Here is a 15,962-nt window from a genome sequence, read left to right as displayed (position 1 = left end):
GAACTTTTAAGAGGGTTAAAACTTAAAATTTACTAATTTTAATACTAAAATTTATAATTATTCAAGGAGAGACAGGGGGGAAATTGCAGGGGGGAGAAAATATTTTTAAGACATAAAAACTTCAACAACTATATTTTTAAAATAATTTTTTTAAAAAATATTTTTAAGACATAAAAATAAATCAGCGATATAAATGAGCTGACGCAGCCAGGATATTAGGCGTAGAAAGTCAAATTAAAAACAGAAAAATTTACTAATTTTAATACTAAAATTTATAATTATTCAAGGAGAGACAGGGGAGGAAATTGCAGGGGCCCCAGCCATCCCCTGGCTCCTGGGCTACGTGGCGGGTCTACCGCCACGACGTTTTTATCGTCATCCTTCTTGTCCGAGAGCAGATAAGTTCCTGCTTTTTACTGGTATAAACAATAATACCCGGTGTGCGGCACAAGAGAATAGATAAGATGCAAGAGACGCGGGCGGGTTGAAGGCTCCCAGCCCATCTATAAAAAGGGCAGAGCATCATGCAGTTCAGCAGTTGACTACAAAGAGAGCAACATACATCCATAGAGAGAAAGAGAAGACATGGCAACCAGAACTCCAAAGCTTGTGAAGCACACATTGTTGACTCGGTTCAAGGATGAGATCACACGAGAACAAATCGACAGCTACATTAATGACTATACCAATCTGCTCGATCTCATTCCAAGCATGAAGAGTTTCAATTGGTAATTAAAATAAAGCCACTTTTCTACCTTCTCTCTAGAGTTCATGACAATCCTGCTTCAATTTATGTATTTATCACGCACAACTAGCCTCACGCTGCAATGCAAATTGCCTGTAATTAATGCAATGCAAATTGCCTGTAATTAATGCATAGTCCAAAATACAGTCAATTGGGTCTTTGAATAGCATGTTTCTAATACTACTAACAATTTTTCACTTTATTATGTGACAGGGGCACGGATTTGGGCATGGAGTCTGCGGAGCTAAACCGAGGATACACTCATGCCTTTGAATCTACATTTGAGAGCAAGTCAGGTTTGCAAGAGTACCTCGATTCTGCTGCTCTTGCTGCATTTGCAGAAGGATTTTTGCCTACTTTGTCACAGCGTCTTGTGATAGACTACTTTCTCTACTAAATGCTCAGGAGTAACGACTTCGGCCGGGCTATTTCATGGGAATAAAGTAATGTAATATGCAATAAATGCTGGTTTTGAACCACTGAATGTTCGTGTTTTGATTTCTTGTTTGTGCTGTGCTATGTGAAGGGAGTGCTGCTATTCCTTAAAAATAAAACCCTTGGGGTTGAGTTGTAATTTTTCAATCTTTTCCCCCGATTAATTTCGGTCTTGGTGCTGTTTTCTTCCCATTTTATGCCATTATCCTCGAATGAGTTCCACCATTGACGCACTTTCACGACTGCGTGCGTACGTACGTACTTCTCTGATGCCAAATGCCAAGAGGAGAAAAGAAAAGATAAGAAGAGGAAAAGGAAAGAACCAGCATCGATACTGGAAACAACCCTCACAATAAAAGCTAAAATGTAAGGATTCATCACTTAAAGAATCTGCCATTTAAAACAAGTGAATTTGCATTGGCCCTTCGACATTTTTAATTGTTATTTTCTGTTATTGGATCCTTCTTTCAATTAATTTATTTGGCACGTCACATGTTTCGCATGAACTTCAGTCGGTGTTTTGTGGACGGTAAAGCGAAAGGAAGAAAAGGCCAAACAATTTTTTTGGAAGTGCATGATGAAAAATCAAGACCGGAGCTTGCAGACAAGTTTACCAGTCAAATTAAACGGGCAGGACAAGAATTTAGAATTCAAATATCGGAAGCCATATATATATATATATATGTGTGACGTGTAAAGAGCAAGGATGGAAAGAATATTCCAGTGTCAAAACGTAGACATAGTCAACTACAAAGCAAACACTATTATTGACGAGTTCCAACCGAAGTTAATGCACCAGGGTAATTAATGTTAAAATTTTGAATAAAAAAAATTCGTTTGAGTTGTTATGTTGATACAGAAATATATCTCCTCCTCGGGTAAAAAAAATATCCTCTCATCATAAGAACCATGCGCGGGCCATGCGAGTGATCCGCCAGGCAAACTTATGATTTTTTTTTGGGCAAATAACAGGTTATCATTCTCTTAAAGATACAAACCATAAAAATCCAGGCATGTGAGACCCGCATGCCCGAGCTCCTTTTTTTAAGAGGGTCCAACGTGCTGGACCGTTAGGCTCTGAAAAAAATATTTGGTTTGGTTATCCGCGGTCATGATTTTGATAAGCTAAGATATGTTATCTAATGGGTTTTTTTATACATTTCCCTGGTTGATTAAAAAAAATATAATATAATTCTTTGTTATAATTGATTTTTTTTATTTGACTTAAAATAAAAGGAATTCAATCTCATCTCATCCATTTTTATTATTATGCAGCATAGAGAAATTATGTATAATATAGATCATGTTCGGGTTGTAAATTTTTTCTGTTAATTCAAGCTGGCTGAAGTTGATATAACATGATATATTTTTATTTTATTTTTTTTTATAACTCTCCCAATTTACCTTCATATTTAATCCTCCTTTTTTTTGTCAATTAAGACACAATCAAGAAGAGAATAGGGGAAGGAAAATAAAAGAGATGGGTTAACCAACTAGGATAACTAGTTGTGTCATTATCAGGGCTGTGAATTTCATGTGTTAGCTAAATGGTGCAACACGCTAGTTAAAGTCTACATTATTTTCATTGCTATATTTATATTTTATTTCTCTAAACCACTTGAATTATATCAACTTCCGTGTAATTGCGCACAAAACTAATTGGTAAAATATTGCAAAAAGAAAAATGGATATAAAATGAGTTTTGCAAGACAGGATTTTCAATAGTTTTGAATTTCAATGTTTTTTTATGTTTTTGATGAGTTGTTTCAAGTTTTTATCAAGCAATGCCGAAACAGCTTCCTAACTTTGGGCCATTTCTTTTCTCGTAATGATGCAAGAAAACAAAAAAAAACAACCAATGTGAATGCAAAAGCACTGGCACAAACACATCAATCAAGTGACAACCTTAAACAGGGGAGGAGAATTTCCCTCCACGTTTTTTAGCAGCACACAAAAGATACAGGCTGGCAAGAGAATTCAGCATTTTAAAGAGACCACCATGGCCCAGACCAGCATCAACATGTGGAAGCGAAAAAAGAAGTGTGTGACTTGTTTCGCTTCGTTTCGGGTTTGATTTTCTATGTGCATGTTTGTCATCCTCGCGGTACCTTATTTGTTCCTAGACTTGCAGGATGTCTAGCAGGCCGTAGAGAATAGTTATGGTACGCGCAAGCTAGTTGGACACCCCACGTAAATAAAAAAAAAAAAAAGAAACGGGGCAATCAAGAGACCAGCACTTGTCCAGAAAAACCACCAATAAAACCCTGAAAATGATATCCTAAACGGGGAAAAAAAAATGTTTTGATAATTTTTCAACCATACACCTAATCCTGCTTCCTCTCACCCCAAAATCTACATGTGGTTTTGCTTTCAGAACTGAAAACATAGATTAAAAAAAAGAAATTGGTCTACAAAGATCAAATTAAAAGCAACAGTTTAATATATGCTTTTTGTAAGTTTAAAGCCATCAATAATACACAACACCTTCCAGGAACTCTAGCAAAGAGCTGGTTCTTGTTGATCTCGGAGCTTGATTACTACAATAATAAAAAAATTAAGCAAACCATCGATCAGTAGAGCAAACAATAGAGGAAGAATAGAAGCTCCAAAGTTGAGCAGATAAAAATAATTAATCTACACTGTTACCTTGCTTACTTGCCCTTCTCAATAGCTGATTAACATATGAACAGATTAGAAGCCGACTCGGAGGTTAAACCGATGTAGGAATAACATTAAAGACTTAGGATTTCAACCGAAATACCTTCTTTCCTTGCAATCTGACCATCCTAACCATCATTGTCATCGGTGATGCGCAAGCAAATCCCTGCCTCTGCACTTGTTTCTTCTCCATCATGAGTACCCTTTCCTTTTCTCTTCTGGCTTTTCGTAGTCCCCTTTTCTTCTCCGGTGAAATGAAAAGACTCAACTACCCTCGCTAGAGAGTTAGAAAAAATTGATCAAAAGGGAAAAGAAGTCATTTTACCGTCCCAACAAAACTAAAAGGTCACTGGTGCTCCTTCACTAACCATTAATGACTCTGGGTTATATAAAAACACTAAAACACCCTTGAACCAGAGTCATCTCAAGTTTTCTTGCGAGGGCATAATTGATAATACACCGAAGCAATGAAGAGTAAGAACAGGGTATATATACACAGTGTTTTAGCTGCATGTTTTACAGTTGTTGTTAATTGTTAATCGTTGATGTTAACAAGTGACGTGACAGGGATAAATATCTTTGGTGTTGAGACGGAGGGCCTGTCTCGAGGTCACACTAGAGCATTTGAGACCACGCTTGATGGCTTGGCGGGCTTGCAAGAGCATCTTGATTCTGCCATTGTTAATAAATTAGCAATAATAAATAATTTTTATTTTTAAGAATAAAGTTTATATATATATATAAAAATTAGAATAATCTCTCTAAAATATTATATACATACAAAATAATTTAAAAAACAATCGTGCTATTTAAAAAATGTAAATGAACAATTTAAAAAATTAGAGAAAAATATTATTAATATAAATATAAATTAAAAAAATACATATTAAAAAAATATCAATGCAAAAAAAAATAAAAAAAAGGTCACGCACTCTTGAACCTAGCATTTTAGGCCTGCGAGCTTGACATATTTTGAAAAAGTGCGGGTGATATGTCATTTGTCACATTATCAAAGACAAAAAAAAGACCAGCGCGTCCTTACCTGCAAGTATAATGGTAATTATTCCAGGTGTATGAATAAAAAATAATAATTTTTTTCTTAAAAAAATAAGTTTAAGGAAAATAAAATTTATATTACAAAATGTTGAATATAAAAAAAATTGATATTACATAAGTAAAGTGTAAAGCGATAAATATACTAGATGCAAAGAAAAAGATAAAAAAAAAATTACAAAATACAAGTTTATAACCATTTGAGAAAAAAATTAAAAAATACAATTTTTCTACCACTACAGTGAATTTTTTTTAAAAAATAATAAAATTATAATTTATTCACCATTACAATAAAAAAATTAAAATAGTTATAAAATTTTAATTTCTGAAGTGATTTGCCATTTTCTTGCAGTATATTGTATACTTTTATTTATGAATAATGAATAAATATGATTTAAAATATATACTTACATATAATATATATATATATATATTATTTTATGTTGAAAAATAAATAATACCTAGATAATTAATATTAAATAAACATATGATATTCAATAAATAAAAATTACAATTTAAAATCTTTTATTCAATGACTAATAAACAAGATACAAATAGAGTAAATTTTTTCATGAATGATTGCCGTTGTCATCCCTGATTTTAATAAATGCCGGGCCATGTCAAGAGGTGTCGTTCAAAACTTCAAGTGAGAGAAAGTAACCTGGTACTCGTAGCTTGCTAGCTTCCCTATAAAAGGGGCATTGGGTCTTACATCCTCGCAGCACCGAGAGGGAGAAAAGGAGTGAGATATTCAAGAGAAGTACGTTTAGAAATCAAGAGAGAGAGAGAGAGAGAGTTAAGACAATGGCCTCGAAGAAATCTGCAATCGTATTACCTGGTTCAAAGGTGTTGAAGCACATAGTTTTTGTACGGTTCAATGATGGGATCACCGACGAACAAATTGAGAAATTCATAAAGGACTATGCTCATGTCGCCGATGTAGTCGAACCCGTGAAGGGATTTGGCTGGTAGCATAAAAGCATATCCTTCTCTCAACTGATTTAATTTAATTTTCCAGCTCCTTTTTTCAAACTAACTAAGCACTGCTAGCTCTGATTTCTCTCTGTCATGATTGTGATTAATTTCCTAACACTGATCTTTACCATTTTAATCTGTATTGTGTTGTGGCAGGGGTAAAAACTATCCTGTTCAGCAACTGAACCATGGTTACCTTTACGGGTTTGAGCTTTCATTTGACAGTCAGGATGCCTTCAATGAGTATCTTCAATCTTCTGCTCTAGCTGAATTCCATGCCAAGTTTTTGCCTGCCTGTGCAAGCCGTATGATCATGGACTACTATCTCTTCTAAGTCTCTCCAAGGATAATGAACCTCTGCTGCCCTGCAATTTTCATTTGTAAATGGAAATATGCTGAAGTAATAAAGATCAACTCGTGTTGAATGTTTCTTTGGTCAAGTTAAATCGAAGTGCTGTATATGTTGGAAACCTTTGTGTGGTTCAGGGTTTAACGATCCCTATCAATAAACAAATATTTTATGATACTCCTTTTTTTTTTTAGGTTTTTCTTTCTATTTCCATTTTTTTAGTATTTAGCAATTAGCATCGCTTATACCTCGCCAGGAGTCATAACCTACTTCTCGAATTTTATTTTTTTCCTTTTATTTTAATCAAAGGAAAATGCAATTTCATCGATGAAAGTCGGATTGCCATGGGCTTAGCTTCTTACATTTTATATTTAAAGGTCAGTATTTTCCAGAAAAAAGGAGCTCTCTCAGATATCACATGACAAAACTTTTTATCCCATATTACAGGCAGTGTATAAATACACATTCACCTTCACCTTCACCATTCCAATTAAATAGGAGTATTTAGTAATGTGTTGCAAATCATGTTTTTAAAAAATATAATTTTTTGATTTATATGTTTTGAATCCTCATTATGTGCTGATATAAAAAATAATTTTTAAAAAATAAAAAAATATAATTAACATGAATTTCAACACGAAAAATTATTTGAAAAACAACCGCTATCACATTGTTAAATATACTAAATACAAACAAGTATATAAGTTAGGGAGGTCTCCATATAGACGGAGCTAGGTTGACGGTGCATCCTCCACCTCCATGGATCTCTGCTGTTATCCCTGACCCAAAACCTAGCCTGTGAAACCAAGGAAGTATCCTGATCTTTGATGAGCCTATATGCATGATATCATTCTGTAGAGCTGGACACATACTGATACAATGTCGTGATACAGATTTTCAGTACTCAGAAAAACCTTAAAAAAATAACATTAACAAGATACTAAAACATATTTTTCTATATTAAAAAGAAATTAACCGGCCGGTCCTCAATACAGAGCAGAACGGTAAAATGTGAAAGCTCGCCAATTTGAATAAGTTCAGGTTAAATGATAATGATGGCTAAATACCTACAAATAAAATAAACTAGAAATACAAATTAATAAAAATATAAAAACATTACCTGAATAAATATATCAAATTTAATTTTTAAATGTCAGCAATTTTGGCTAGTTTTGTAGGTTTGGACAGGAAAAAAAATCGTGAAAGGTGAGCAATCGAACATCTAAATTAAAAATTATTGTTTATTATCTTATTGGGCGTGTTTACTCTTCCATATCGTCTTCTTGGGTTCATGCTAGTAGAAATAATATATAAACTTATATGTAGAAGCTTAGTCTAGTGGTACTATACCTTTAACTCTCTTTTTTTTTTTTTATGGTGTACTTCATCTTTACCCCGCGCTACTTAAATAAAGTTAATTTTTAAAAAAATATAAATATATCCAAGCATTGCTATATTTTTTTAATAAAAATAAATAAATCATGTAGATATTGATTTAATTTGATAAGATTGACTTGAGTTTAAAAACAAGCTGAATAACCAGTAAAAATATAGTTTAATTCATAAAAATTTAATCTGAATAACTAGTAAAAACATAATTTAATCTAAAAATACTAAAAATATATTAAGTTAAAATTAAATTAAATTAAATTAAATTAAATTAAATTTTTTCAACAATATTTTAAAATATAGAAACAAATAGAATAACAGAAATCAATAGACAACGAAATCTCAGCAGATTGAAGATGAGCTAAATGCATTCAGCGTGGTACTTGAGATTTGACGTGCGATTTATTTTTGAAAGGTTGTTTAAGTAAATTCATCATAAAACTACGCGACTCATAATAAATCAAATCTGTGATGAGTGATGTGTTTTTTCATTTTTTTTAAATAATTTGATTTTTGAAGTATTTTTAAATACATGTTGAGATGATTAAAAAATACTCAAAAAAATATTAAACCGACCCACCCAAACCTGTTCCTTTACAAAGAAATGAAAAGGGCATCACACACGTGTTTAAAAATAACAGTAAAAAGAAAAACTGAAATTAAATTCCTAAACGACTTTTAACCTGGATTTAAACGGGGTGGAGTTAAAAAAATAGAATAAAAAAAACATGATGTGTGAAATCAGAAATCTAGATTGTTCGGTAAACCGGGGTTAAGGCTGAACCAGGTAAGAACCAGCATCGACATGTTTATTATTATTTTTGGTTAAAATAAGGTGATTTGATTTATTTAGATCATGACCATCCTCTATTTTTTTTTTGTTTTTTTCTTCAAAAATGCATGAGAGTACAGTTACCATTTATTATCTTATCTGTGAATTTTCATTAAAAAATAAAAAAACACGTGGAAGAGACGCATAAAAAATAATAGTAAAAAGAAAAGCTGTCATCAAATCTCCCCCCTGCTTTCATAAACCCCACACATTTATGAGCCTTTCACCACTTCTTGTTGATTTTTCTTCCATAAATGCACGCGCGGGAGGCCACTTACTATTTATTATTTTATCCATGCCTTTTTTAATGAGCCTGGACCGCTCCCCCTCGAAAATGTCTCTCGTCTTCTTTACAACCGCCGACCACTTTCTTGCATGTATTACAAAAGGAAACATGACTTGTTTTCTAATATATTTTTTATTTAAATTAGCTTACTAGTTAATAAAATATTTATATATTGTAATAGATTATTTCAAGAACTATCACACCATCAGAACACCACCACACCCTCGCCATGTTGTCATGTATTGTGCACCAGCTTAACTGGAACCAATATTATCACCGCATTGCACTTGAGGGCCTAACTGTTGTGGTCAACCGTGTGACTTGTTCCGCCCCTGTCCCGGATTCGACCCTCTATGTGCACGTCTGTCACCCCCGCGGTGCCTAACCTGCCCCTGGCTTGCAGGATGTTCAGTGGGTCGTGGGGAATAGTCGTGGTGTGCGCAAGCTGGCCCGAACACCCCACGTAAATAAAAAAAAATATTATCACCACATTGTAGGATGTTTTACGAGATGTTTCCTGACACCAAAGTTTTTAAAATACAAAAATAAGAATTAAATTACCTTTTCCAGTATATATATACCGGCCAAAAAAAGCTTTCCTCCTTTTACTTGTCTTGACAATTGATGGTGAATTACACGATCAGGCTCATCGGTCTGCTCTCTTTTGATTGGTCGACAAACTTGCATATAGTTATTGAAGTTTTTATGTGCATGCCTCTATTCTCTCCATGAATTTGCAACCAGAAAAAAATCAAGAAGATTAAGGGAGCGGTTTGCAAGCCAATCCAATTACTTTTCTCTCTCCACTCTTTTTTGTATATAAACTTTGACATTTTATCTAAGTCCGCATTGTGGAACAAGATCAAATTATCCAAAAACACTCTTTAACAAATTAAAAAACTTAAAATCTAATTAGATAATTTTTTTTGAATCTCAATCTATTTTATTTGATATAATTAAATAGTAAAATCATTTTTATTGAAGTCGGGGGGGACCATTGGTACCAAAATTATTTTTTTCACCGCATACCAAAACGTTTCTCTCGCCACTCTTTTTTTTAGCGAGGATCTTCTCGGGACTCAGCATCTAAAAACTAGAACATTATAAAAATAAAGTTATGACACTCATTTATGGCCAATCCAAAAGATATGATTTCCAATAAAGTTATGACACTCCGCCAATAAAGGACCGTACCCACTCTATCTTCCTTCCACTTTCTCTCTCGATCTCCAACGTCAAAGTTTTGCATGATTACTGCCACGTGACCATTTTTATTTCTTATTTCTTATTTCTTCTTGAAGGAACCAACAACCATTTGTTTGTTTTTTTCTGAGAACTAACCACCCACCAGAAGTAAATCATGAAGATGTTGATTTAATTTGATAAAATTGACTTAAGTTAAATTTTTTTTGAATAATCAGTAAAAATATAATTTGAATTATAAAAATTCGACTTGAATAGCTAATAAAAACATGATTTGACTTGTAAAAATTCAAGATAACAACTTTATTTGAAAACCAACACATAAATATTGAAAAAAATTAATTATAAAGATAATCTTTTACAAAGCATTTCAAAACAAATTATAAACTTTAATTCTCAATCAAAAAATAGATATTGAAGAAAGAAATTAAAAAAAATGATCAAATTTAACTTGTTAAAGTAGTAACTCGAGTTATAAGATTAAGATAATCTCATAAAAAGTAAAACAAAAAAAATGACCAGGATTAATCCGAGACAACGTGCCAAACTTAATACCAAGGTCATAGGACCGTGATTACCTCATAAAAAAAAATCAAAACAAATTATAAAATCTAATTTTCAAAAAAACTCTCTATTGAATGCTGAAATCAAAACATAAATAAATATAAAAAGAGGATACGATGAAATGAATTGAGTTTGCCCGAGTTAACCTGCAAAACATGTAACCTAGGTTATAAGATTAAGATCACTTAGTAGATAGCAAGCCAAAATAAATAATGAAGCCTAATTCCTAATTAAGTCAATATTGAATGAAGAAATTGAACAAAAAAAACCAAATGTTTTTAAAAAAACTGAAGTCAACTGGATTAATCAACTAAACATGTGATCCAAGTCATAAGATCGAGATAACCTCGTAAAAAGCAAAACAAAATAATTTATAGAACTTAATTCCTAGTCAACCCAGTATTTAATTATAAAATCAAAAAAAATATCAATTAAAAAAACATAAAAAAATCAAATCAATCAAGTTAATCCGCTAAAATTATGACACGAGTTAAGTACATATAAAACAAATCATAATAGAGTATGAAGTTTAATTTTTAATAAATGAAATGTTAAATTATAGAATTTGAGAAATAAATATAGATTTTAAAATAAATATATTATAAAAATAGATAGTATATTGTGAAATGATCGCGGGTAAAAAGACAATCCTTTTTAGTTCATTGGTGATATTAAATTTTATGTTGTCGTTTACGTGGGAAGCCTATCTTATTTGCACTGGACAAAATCATTTGTATCTACAGATGAAAATAAAATAAAATGTTGGACTTATGAGCCGACATGTTGGCAATGAAAAGCTTAGTCTGCTAAAAGTTTGGGGGGGTAACGGTGATGAAGGATTACTTGTTCTGCTAAAAAGTTTTAAATCCCGTAGAACATATCGTGAGAAATGAATTCCCTCGTTCTGCATTCTTGCATTTATCGCCTCTCACGTGAGTGATGTTTTTTTGTTTCCCAGTCGAGTGGATGAACCTCAAATGTCGTCGTCAAATGGGTGGGCTGTGGACATTCATTGAGAGGCTAATCACTAACGGGTGCCTGGGGACCACAGTCCCTAATTCACATGGACGCGGTCCTCTCTAGTCTCTACTCACATCAACGCTACAGACACCCAGTGCAGTCCGTAGAGATGGGGTCTCATCCGCGGCTACATGGTTGCCCTCGAACATTCATTGAATGACGACTATCTTTTTCTGATAAACGACAAGACGTCACGTCTAATATTCATTAGCCGTGTCCGATCATTTTTTGTAACCTTTCGTTTTGGTAAGAGTTATCACTGAAGTTTTGATGCGACTCTAATATCTCACTATTCTTTTTTCTCTTACCTCTCCCATGGAATTCGCGGGCGCCCAATCAGGTTTAATCATAGTTTTATATTATTTTTTTCAATATATTTTTTTATTTGAAAGTTTTTTTTTAATTTAAATTACCATATCATAAATGAATTTTAAGGTACAAAATAATTCACCTGGATGATAATTTCAGGTGCGATTGTTCAGAATAGATCAGTCTTTAATAAACATGCCATGCACTGATGTAAAAGCTTAAAAAAATATGAATTTTATATGTATCTTTAATGCATTAAAAATTATTTTACTATTAAATATATATTTTAAAATGTCACACGTTGCACGATAAAATTAAAATGCCTAGCCATTGGGCACTGGTGATTACCAATAACAATTTTTTTTGCTTTATTATATATTTTTTTAAAATAAAAAATATTATTTTAATATATATTATTTTAAAAAATATTTTTTAAAAACAACTATTATTACACTTCCGAACAATCTTAATATCTATATATTGCAAATCATGTCATGATATAGTGTAATCATCATGCTTGCTGTAAGAATACATGCCTGAGATCATATTATACTTGTTACTGAAAAATAATATGTTAACTATAGGTTTATTAGTAAATTATTTTTTCTTTTAAATTGAGTTCTAGATCCTAGTTTCTCTATTAATTTTTTATTACATGTTTTTTGACATCTCTATAATGGCATGTAAAATAGTTTTCATTCTCAGCGTAGAGTTGATTTCAAAGCTAGATATATGTACATGCATTTCTTCTTCTTTTTTCAATAAAAATCTATATGTGACAGGGAGAAAACTGAGATGATCTAGATTATGCAAGCCCAGTCGACATCATGAAACAAATTCAGAAAATTTATCCAACGCCAAACACGTGCACGCACGTATAGGTGGATAAAGGTAGGTCCAAGTATGACTTGATTTATACTTTTTATTTAAGAATCTGAATTATTGATCCGTGATTAATACAGTACTGAACGGGTTATTTTCTTGAATAAAGACTAGATAATTGCCCCGCATCACGTTGTGGTTACGTCATAAAAAATATTTAATGCGAAGAAAAAAAAAAGTGAGATGGCCATACTAGATTGGCATGCTTTCGAGATGCTGTTCGGACGGCAGGTTATTGAACGAGAAATAACAAACAACAGTACTGCCGACACGAGACCCCTCAGTAGATCAATTTATGTCGTTGCAGTAAAATGCTAATACAGCCTGTGATGATACATGCAATTCATCACGTTGTGGTTAGGTCTATACTTGGTATTGCTAGTATTTTTTACGGTAGAATAAATAAATTGCATGGGAATTAAATCGATGCAACTGGGTTGCATTGATTGACTTAAAGCTAACGGGGGATAACCACCAAAAATATAATCTAGATCAAAATAAATATTTAAAATAAATATTATTTAAGTCAAATAATATTATAGTATTATATAAGAAAGGACAATGTGAAACCCTCTCCTTCCTTCCTTTATTTATTTATCCTATGTTTCAATTTCTCTCTCATCGACTGTTTTTCGACTTCCACGTGATTCCATTCTCTCTCCGATGATTCAGTATCATCAAGCATTATATACTCTTTAGTCTTTACAATGTTCCACCTAATAAATAAAAGTGTGCTTTTTTTAATTTAAAAATCGTATTTGACAGAAATTATTTTTTACGATCTATGATTTTTTTGATATGATAATGCTAAAATAATATTTTAATATAAAAAACAAATAGAGACATAGCATCTTCAAATATCTCAGCTAATCGACACTTCTGTCTATTTTGGGTCCAGTGGATGAGTGTTTGTAATATCATTGATTGCAGCACATGGCATTCAGAAAAATGGCCTCATCCATTTGCCGGGGACCACACTCCATGACTCCCAGCTCCCAGGTCCCATGGATGTGGTACTCACGATTCGGCACAAATCCAGTGAATGCCCGTGGGGATGGGAGTACTGATACAGTCCACGACTGAAATATTTTTACCCCCAGCGTGTTTTGCAATATAGTTACAAGTAATTTTTAAATAATTTTTTATGTTAAAATATATAATAATAATATTTTTTTATTTTATAAAAATAATTTTTAATATCAGCATATCAAAACGATTCCAAATATATAAATTATATTAAATTTTAATAAAAAAAATTAAATTTTTTAAAAACACACACAACCACGTTCATAAAAGTAACCTTACACTCGAATAACAAAGACAGAAACGAAAATTACGATATTTCACGTGTCAAGTCATGTCTGGCAAATTAAAACAAAAGATATTGTTTTATTCTTTCAAGATAATGTGGCTATAGTTTATGACTATTGCGCGGTGGATTTCACGTTTGCGGTGAACCACGGTTAATAGTTGTTTGCTTGCGAGCAAAATTGAGTTTGGTGAAGCGAATCCCGCATAAATTTAAATTGAAAACGCAGTTAATTGCACGCAGTGTATGTATACCTTTTTAGATGCGTTCTTAAATTTTATTTGGAAGTGTGATTACTGTTGCTTTTCAAATAATTTTTAATATTAAAATAATATTTTTATATTTTTTAAAAATTATTTTTAAAATTAACACGTTAAAACAATTTAAAACATATAAAAAAATTATTTTTATACATCCAAACTATTCAAAACATAAAAAAATAATTATTTTTTATAAAAAATTAATTTTTTAAAAAACATGATTTGCATTGTAATTTTTTATTTTTTTTTGCACGTGACAGTACTCTTCCCCTCCTCAATATTGGAGCCACTGCTTAGTTAATTTCTCACCCTAAACGAGCAAGCTCTAATGTCTGCCCAGGGTTACCATAAGAATCCCTGCCCTGCTCGTTTCCTACCGTTAGGCAAAAAAACAAATGAAGAAACCAGATCTGATCAATAGAGAAACTAGAGCGACCATCTACACGGTATTTTCCAAACTCTTATAATCACAACATAAGCCTGCATAAAAGCAATAAAAAAATGTTGTAATTCAAATAGTTGTTTGTAAAATTTAATGTTAGTGAAATGCAAATTAATGCAATTAAAAATTTAAAAATAATTACTGTAATATTATTATCTAAATCAATTTAATTACAATTTTATCTAAACACCATGTTTTTTTGCTGTTGATAAATTTCAATTACAATTTTTATCAAATAAGTATTTAAATTTAACTAACTATATTTTTTAAAAAAATTATTTTTTTAAAACCATTACTATAAATTTACAGTAATATCAAACACATTATTAATATCATACGGTTATCTAAGAAAAAAAAACAATAAAGGACAACATGTCACTTATCACATTCAAGGTGGCTCGACTGTGAAGATGATGAATCGTGACAGAAATTTTCTTCTCTCAAATTACTACAATGCCCTACCTCCCATGAGCCAGTTTGATAGATAAATACTTTAGTTTTTTTTTTTTTTATGGGTACGTGAACACCCCTTTTATTTTAATAGATTATTATTTGTTTCGTTTTCGATATATTTAGTCTCTTCACCATTAAAAAAATATCTCATCGGCTCCCTCTGCCTTTATAATTAAATCAGACATTATCTCCTTACACGGTAATATCAACCATTCGTTTGATTTGATTTGACATGTTGATAGTGTCAAACACTTCACTGTCTTGCAAAAAATTAACGTATGATTTTGGGAATATACATGGGCTGGGTTTTTATAGATAACACACATCATATTTTGTTTTCTTTTATTTTGCAAAAAATATTTGAGATATTACAAGAAAGAGTAAAAAAATAATATTCTCTACAAAATATCTTGTACTGGGTTCCTTTCAGATTCCATCTAAAAAAATCCCGTCAACCGATAACATTTTAAATCATACATAATGTAATATATGATCTGTAGAATCAAATAAACATGCCCCGAGCTGACATCTTGCCATGTAATGTAGCCTGGTTCAAAGCCGCCTCGCCGAAAAAAATCCTACTTGTCCTAAAAAAAAACAAGAATACAACTGAAATAATTCATTATTATTTTTATCCAAGATGATTCACCCCGTCAATTTACTCAATAATCCATCCAGCTTTTACTGCACCGGCAACAGTAATGGTTGGTTCTTGACTTCTTGTACGACCTTTAAGTGCCGTTAGAATGTATTTAAAAAAAAATTGATTTTTTTTAAAGTGTTGAATTAATGTTTTCT

At 31.9% G+C, this 15,962-nt stretch overlaps 2 protein-coding genes and 1 long non-coding RNA gene across 3 annotated transcripts; 2 read left to right on the top strand and 1 right to left on the bottom strand.

Annotated features, from left to right (window-relative positions):
• The first annotated feature begins 447 nt into the window (after window positions 1-447).
• On the top strand, window positions 448-1,327 carry LOC133696112 (stable protein 1). Its single transcript, XM_062118161.1, has 2 exons — window positions 448-728; window positions 959-1,327. The coding sequence occupies exons 1-2, from the start codon at window positions 586-588 to the stop codon at window positions 1,140-1,142; spliced, it is 327 nt and encodes a 108-aa protein (XP_061974145.1). The 5' UTR covers window positions 448-585; the 3' UTR covers window positions 1,143-1,327.
• Window positions 1,328-3,451: 2,124 nt separating this feature from the next.
• LOC133695711 (uncharacterized) lies at window positions 3,452-5,178 on the bottom strand. Its single transcript, XR_009842518.1, has 3 exons — window positions 4,771-5,178; window positions 3,827-4,510; window positions 3,452-3,717 (listed from the first exon to the last, which is right to left on the bottom strand). It is a non-coding gene; the product is annotated as an uncharacterized LOC133695711 (long non-coding RNA).
• Window positions 5,179-5,532: 354 nt separating this feature from the next.
• LOC133695710 (stress-response A/B barrel domain-containing protein HS1-like) lies at window positions 5,533-6,392 on the top strand. The gene is made up of 2 exons (XM_062117639.1): window positions 5,533-5,859; window positions 6,023-6,392. Exons 1-2 carry the CDS (start codon window positions 5,696-5,698, stop codon window positions 6,198-6,200), a joined length of 342 nt encoding a protein of 113 aa, XP_061973623.1. The 5' UTR covers window positions 5,533-5,695; the 3' UTR covers window positions 6,201-6,392.
• The last annotated feature ends 9,570 nt before the right edge of the window (window positions 6,393-15,962 follow it).

This window comes from Populus nigra, chromosome 6 (assembly GCF_951802175.1).
Source record: "Populus nigra chromosome 6, ddPopNigr1.1, whole genome shotgun sequence".
Classification (NCBI taxonomy): domain Eukaryota; kingdom Viridiplantae; phylum Streptophyta; class Magnoliopsida; order Malpighiales; family Salicaceae; genus Populus; species Populus nigra.
The sequence above is the reverse complement of the archived record's forward strand: the minus strand, read 5'-3'. Positions and strand labels throughout refer to the sequence as shown.

Bases quoted from the DNA above. Each gene is read 5' to 3' on its own strand.
- LOC133696112 (XM_062118161.1), top strand. From the start codon at position 586: ATGGCAACCAGAACTCCAAAGCTTGTGAAGCACACATTGTTGACTCGG. The intron at 729-958 runs GTAATTAAAATA...ATTATGTGACAG, and splicing joins AGCATGAAGAGTTTCAATTG to GGGCACGGATTTGGGCATGG.
- LOC133695710 (XM_062117639.1), top strand. From the start codon at position 5,696: ATGGCCTCGAAGAAATCTGCAATCGTATTACCTGGTTCAAAGGTGTTG. The intron at 5,860-6,022 runs GTAGCATAAAAG...GTGTTGTGGCAG, and splicing joins CCCGTGAAGGGATTTGGCTG to GGGTAAAAACTATCCTGTTC.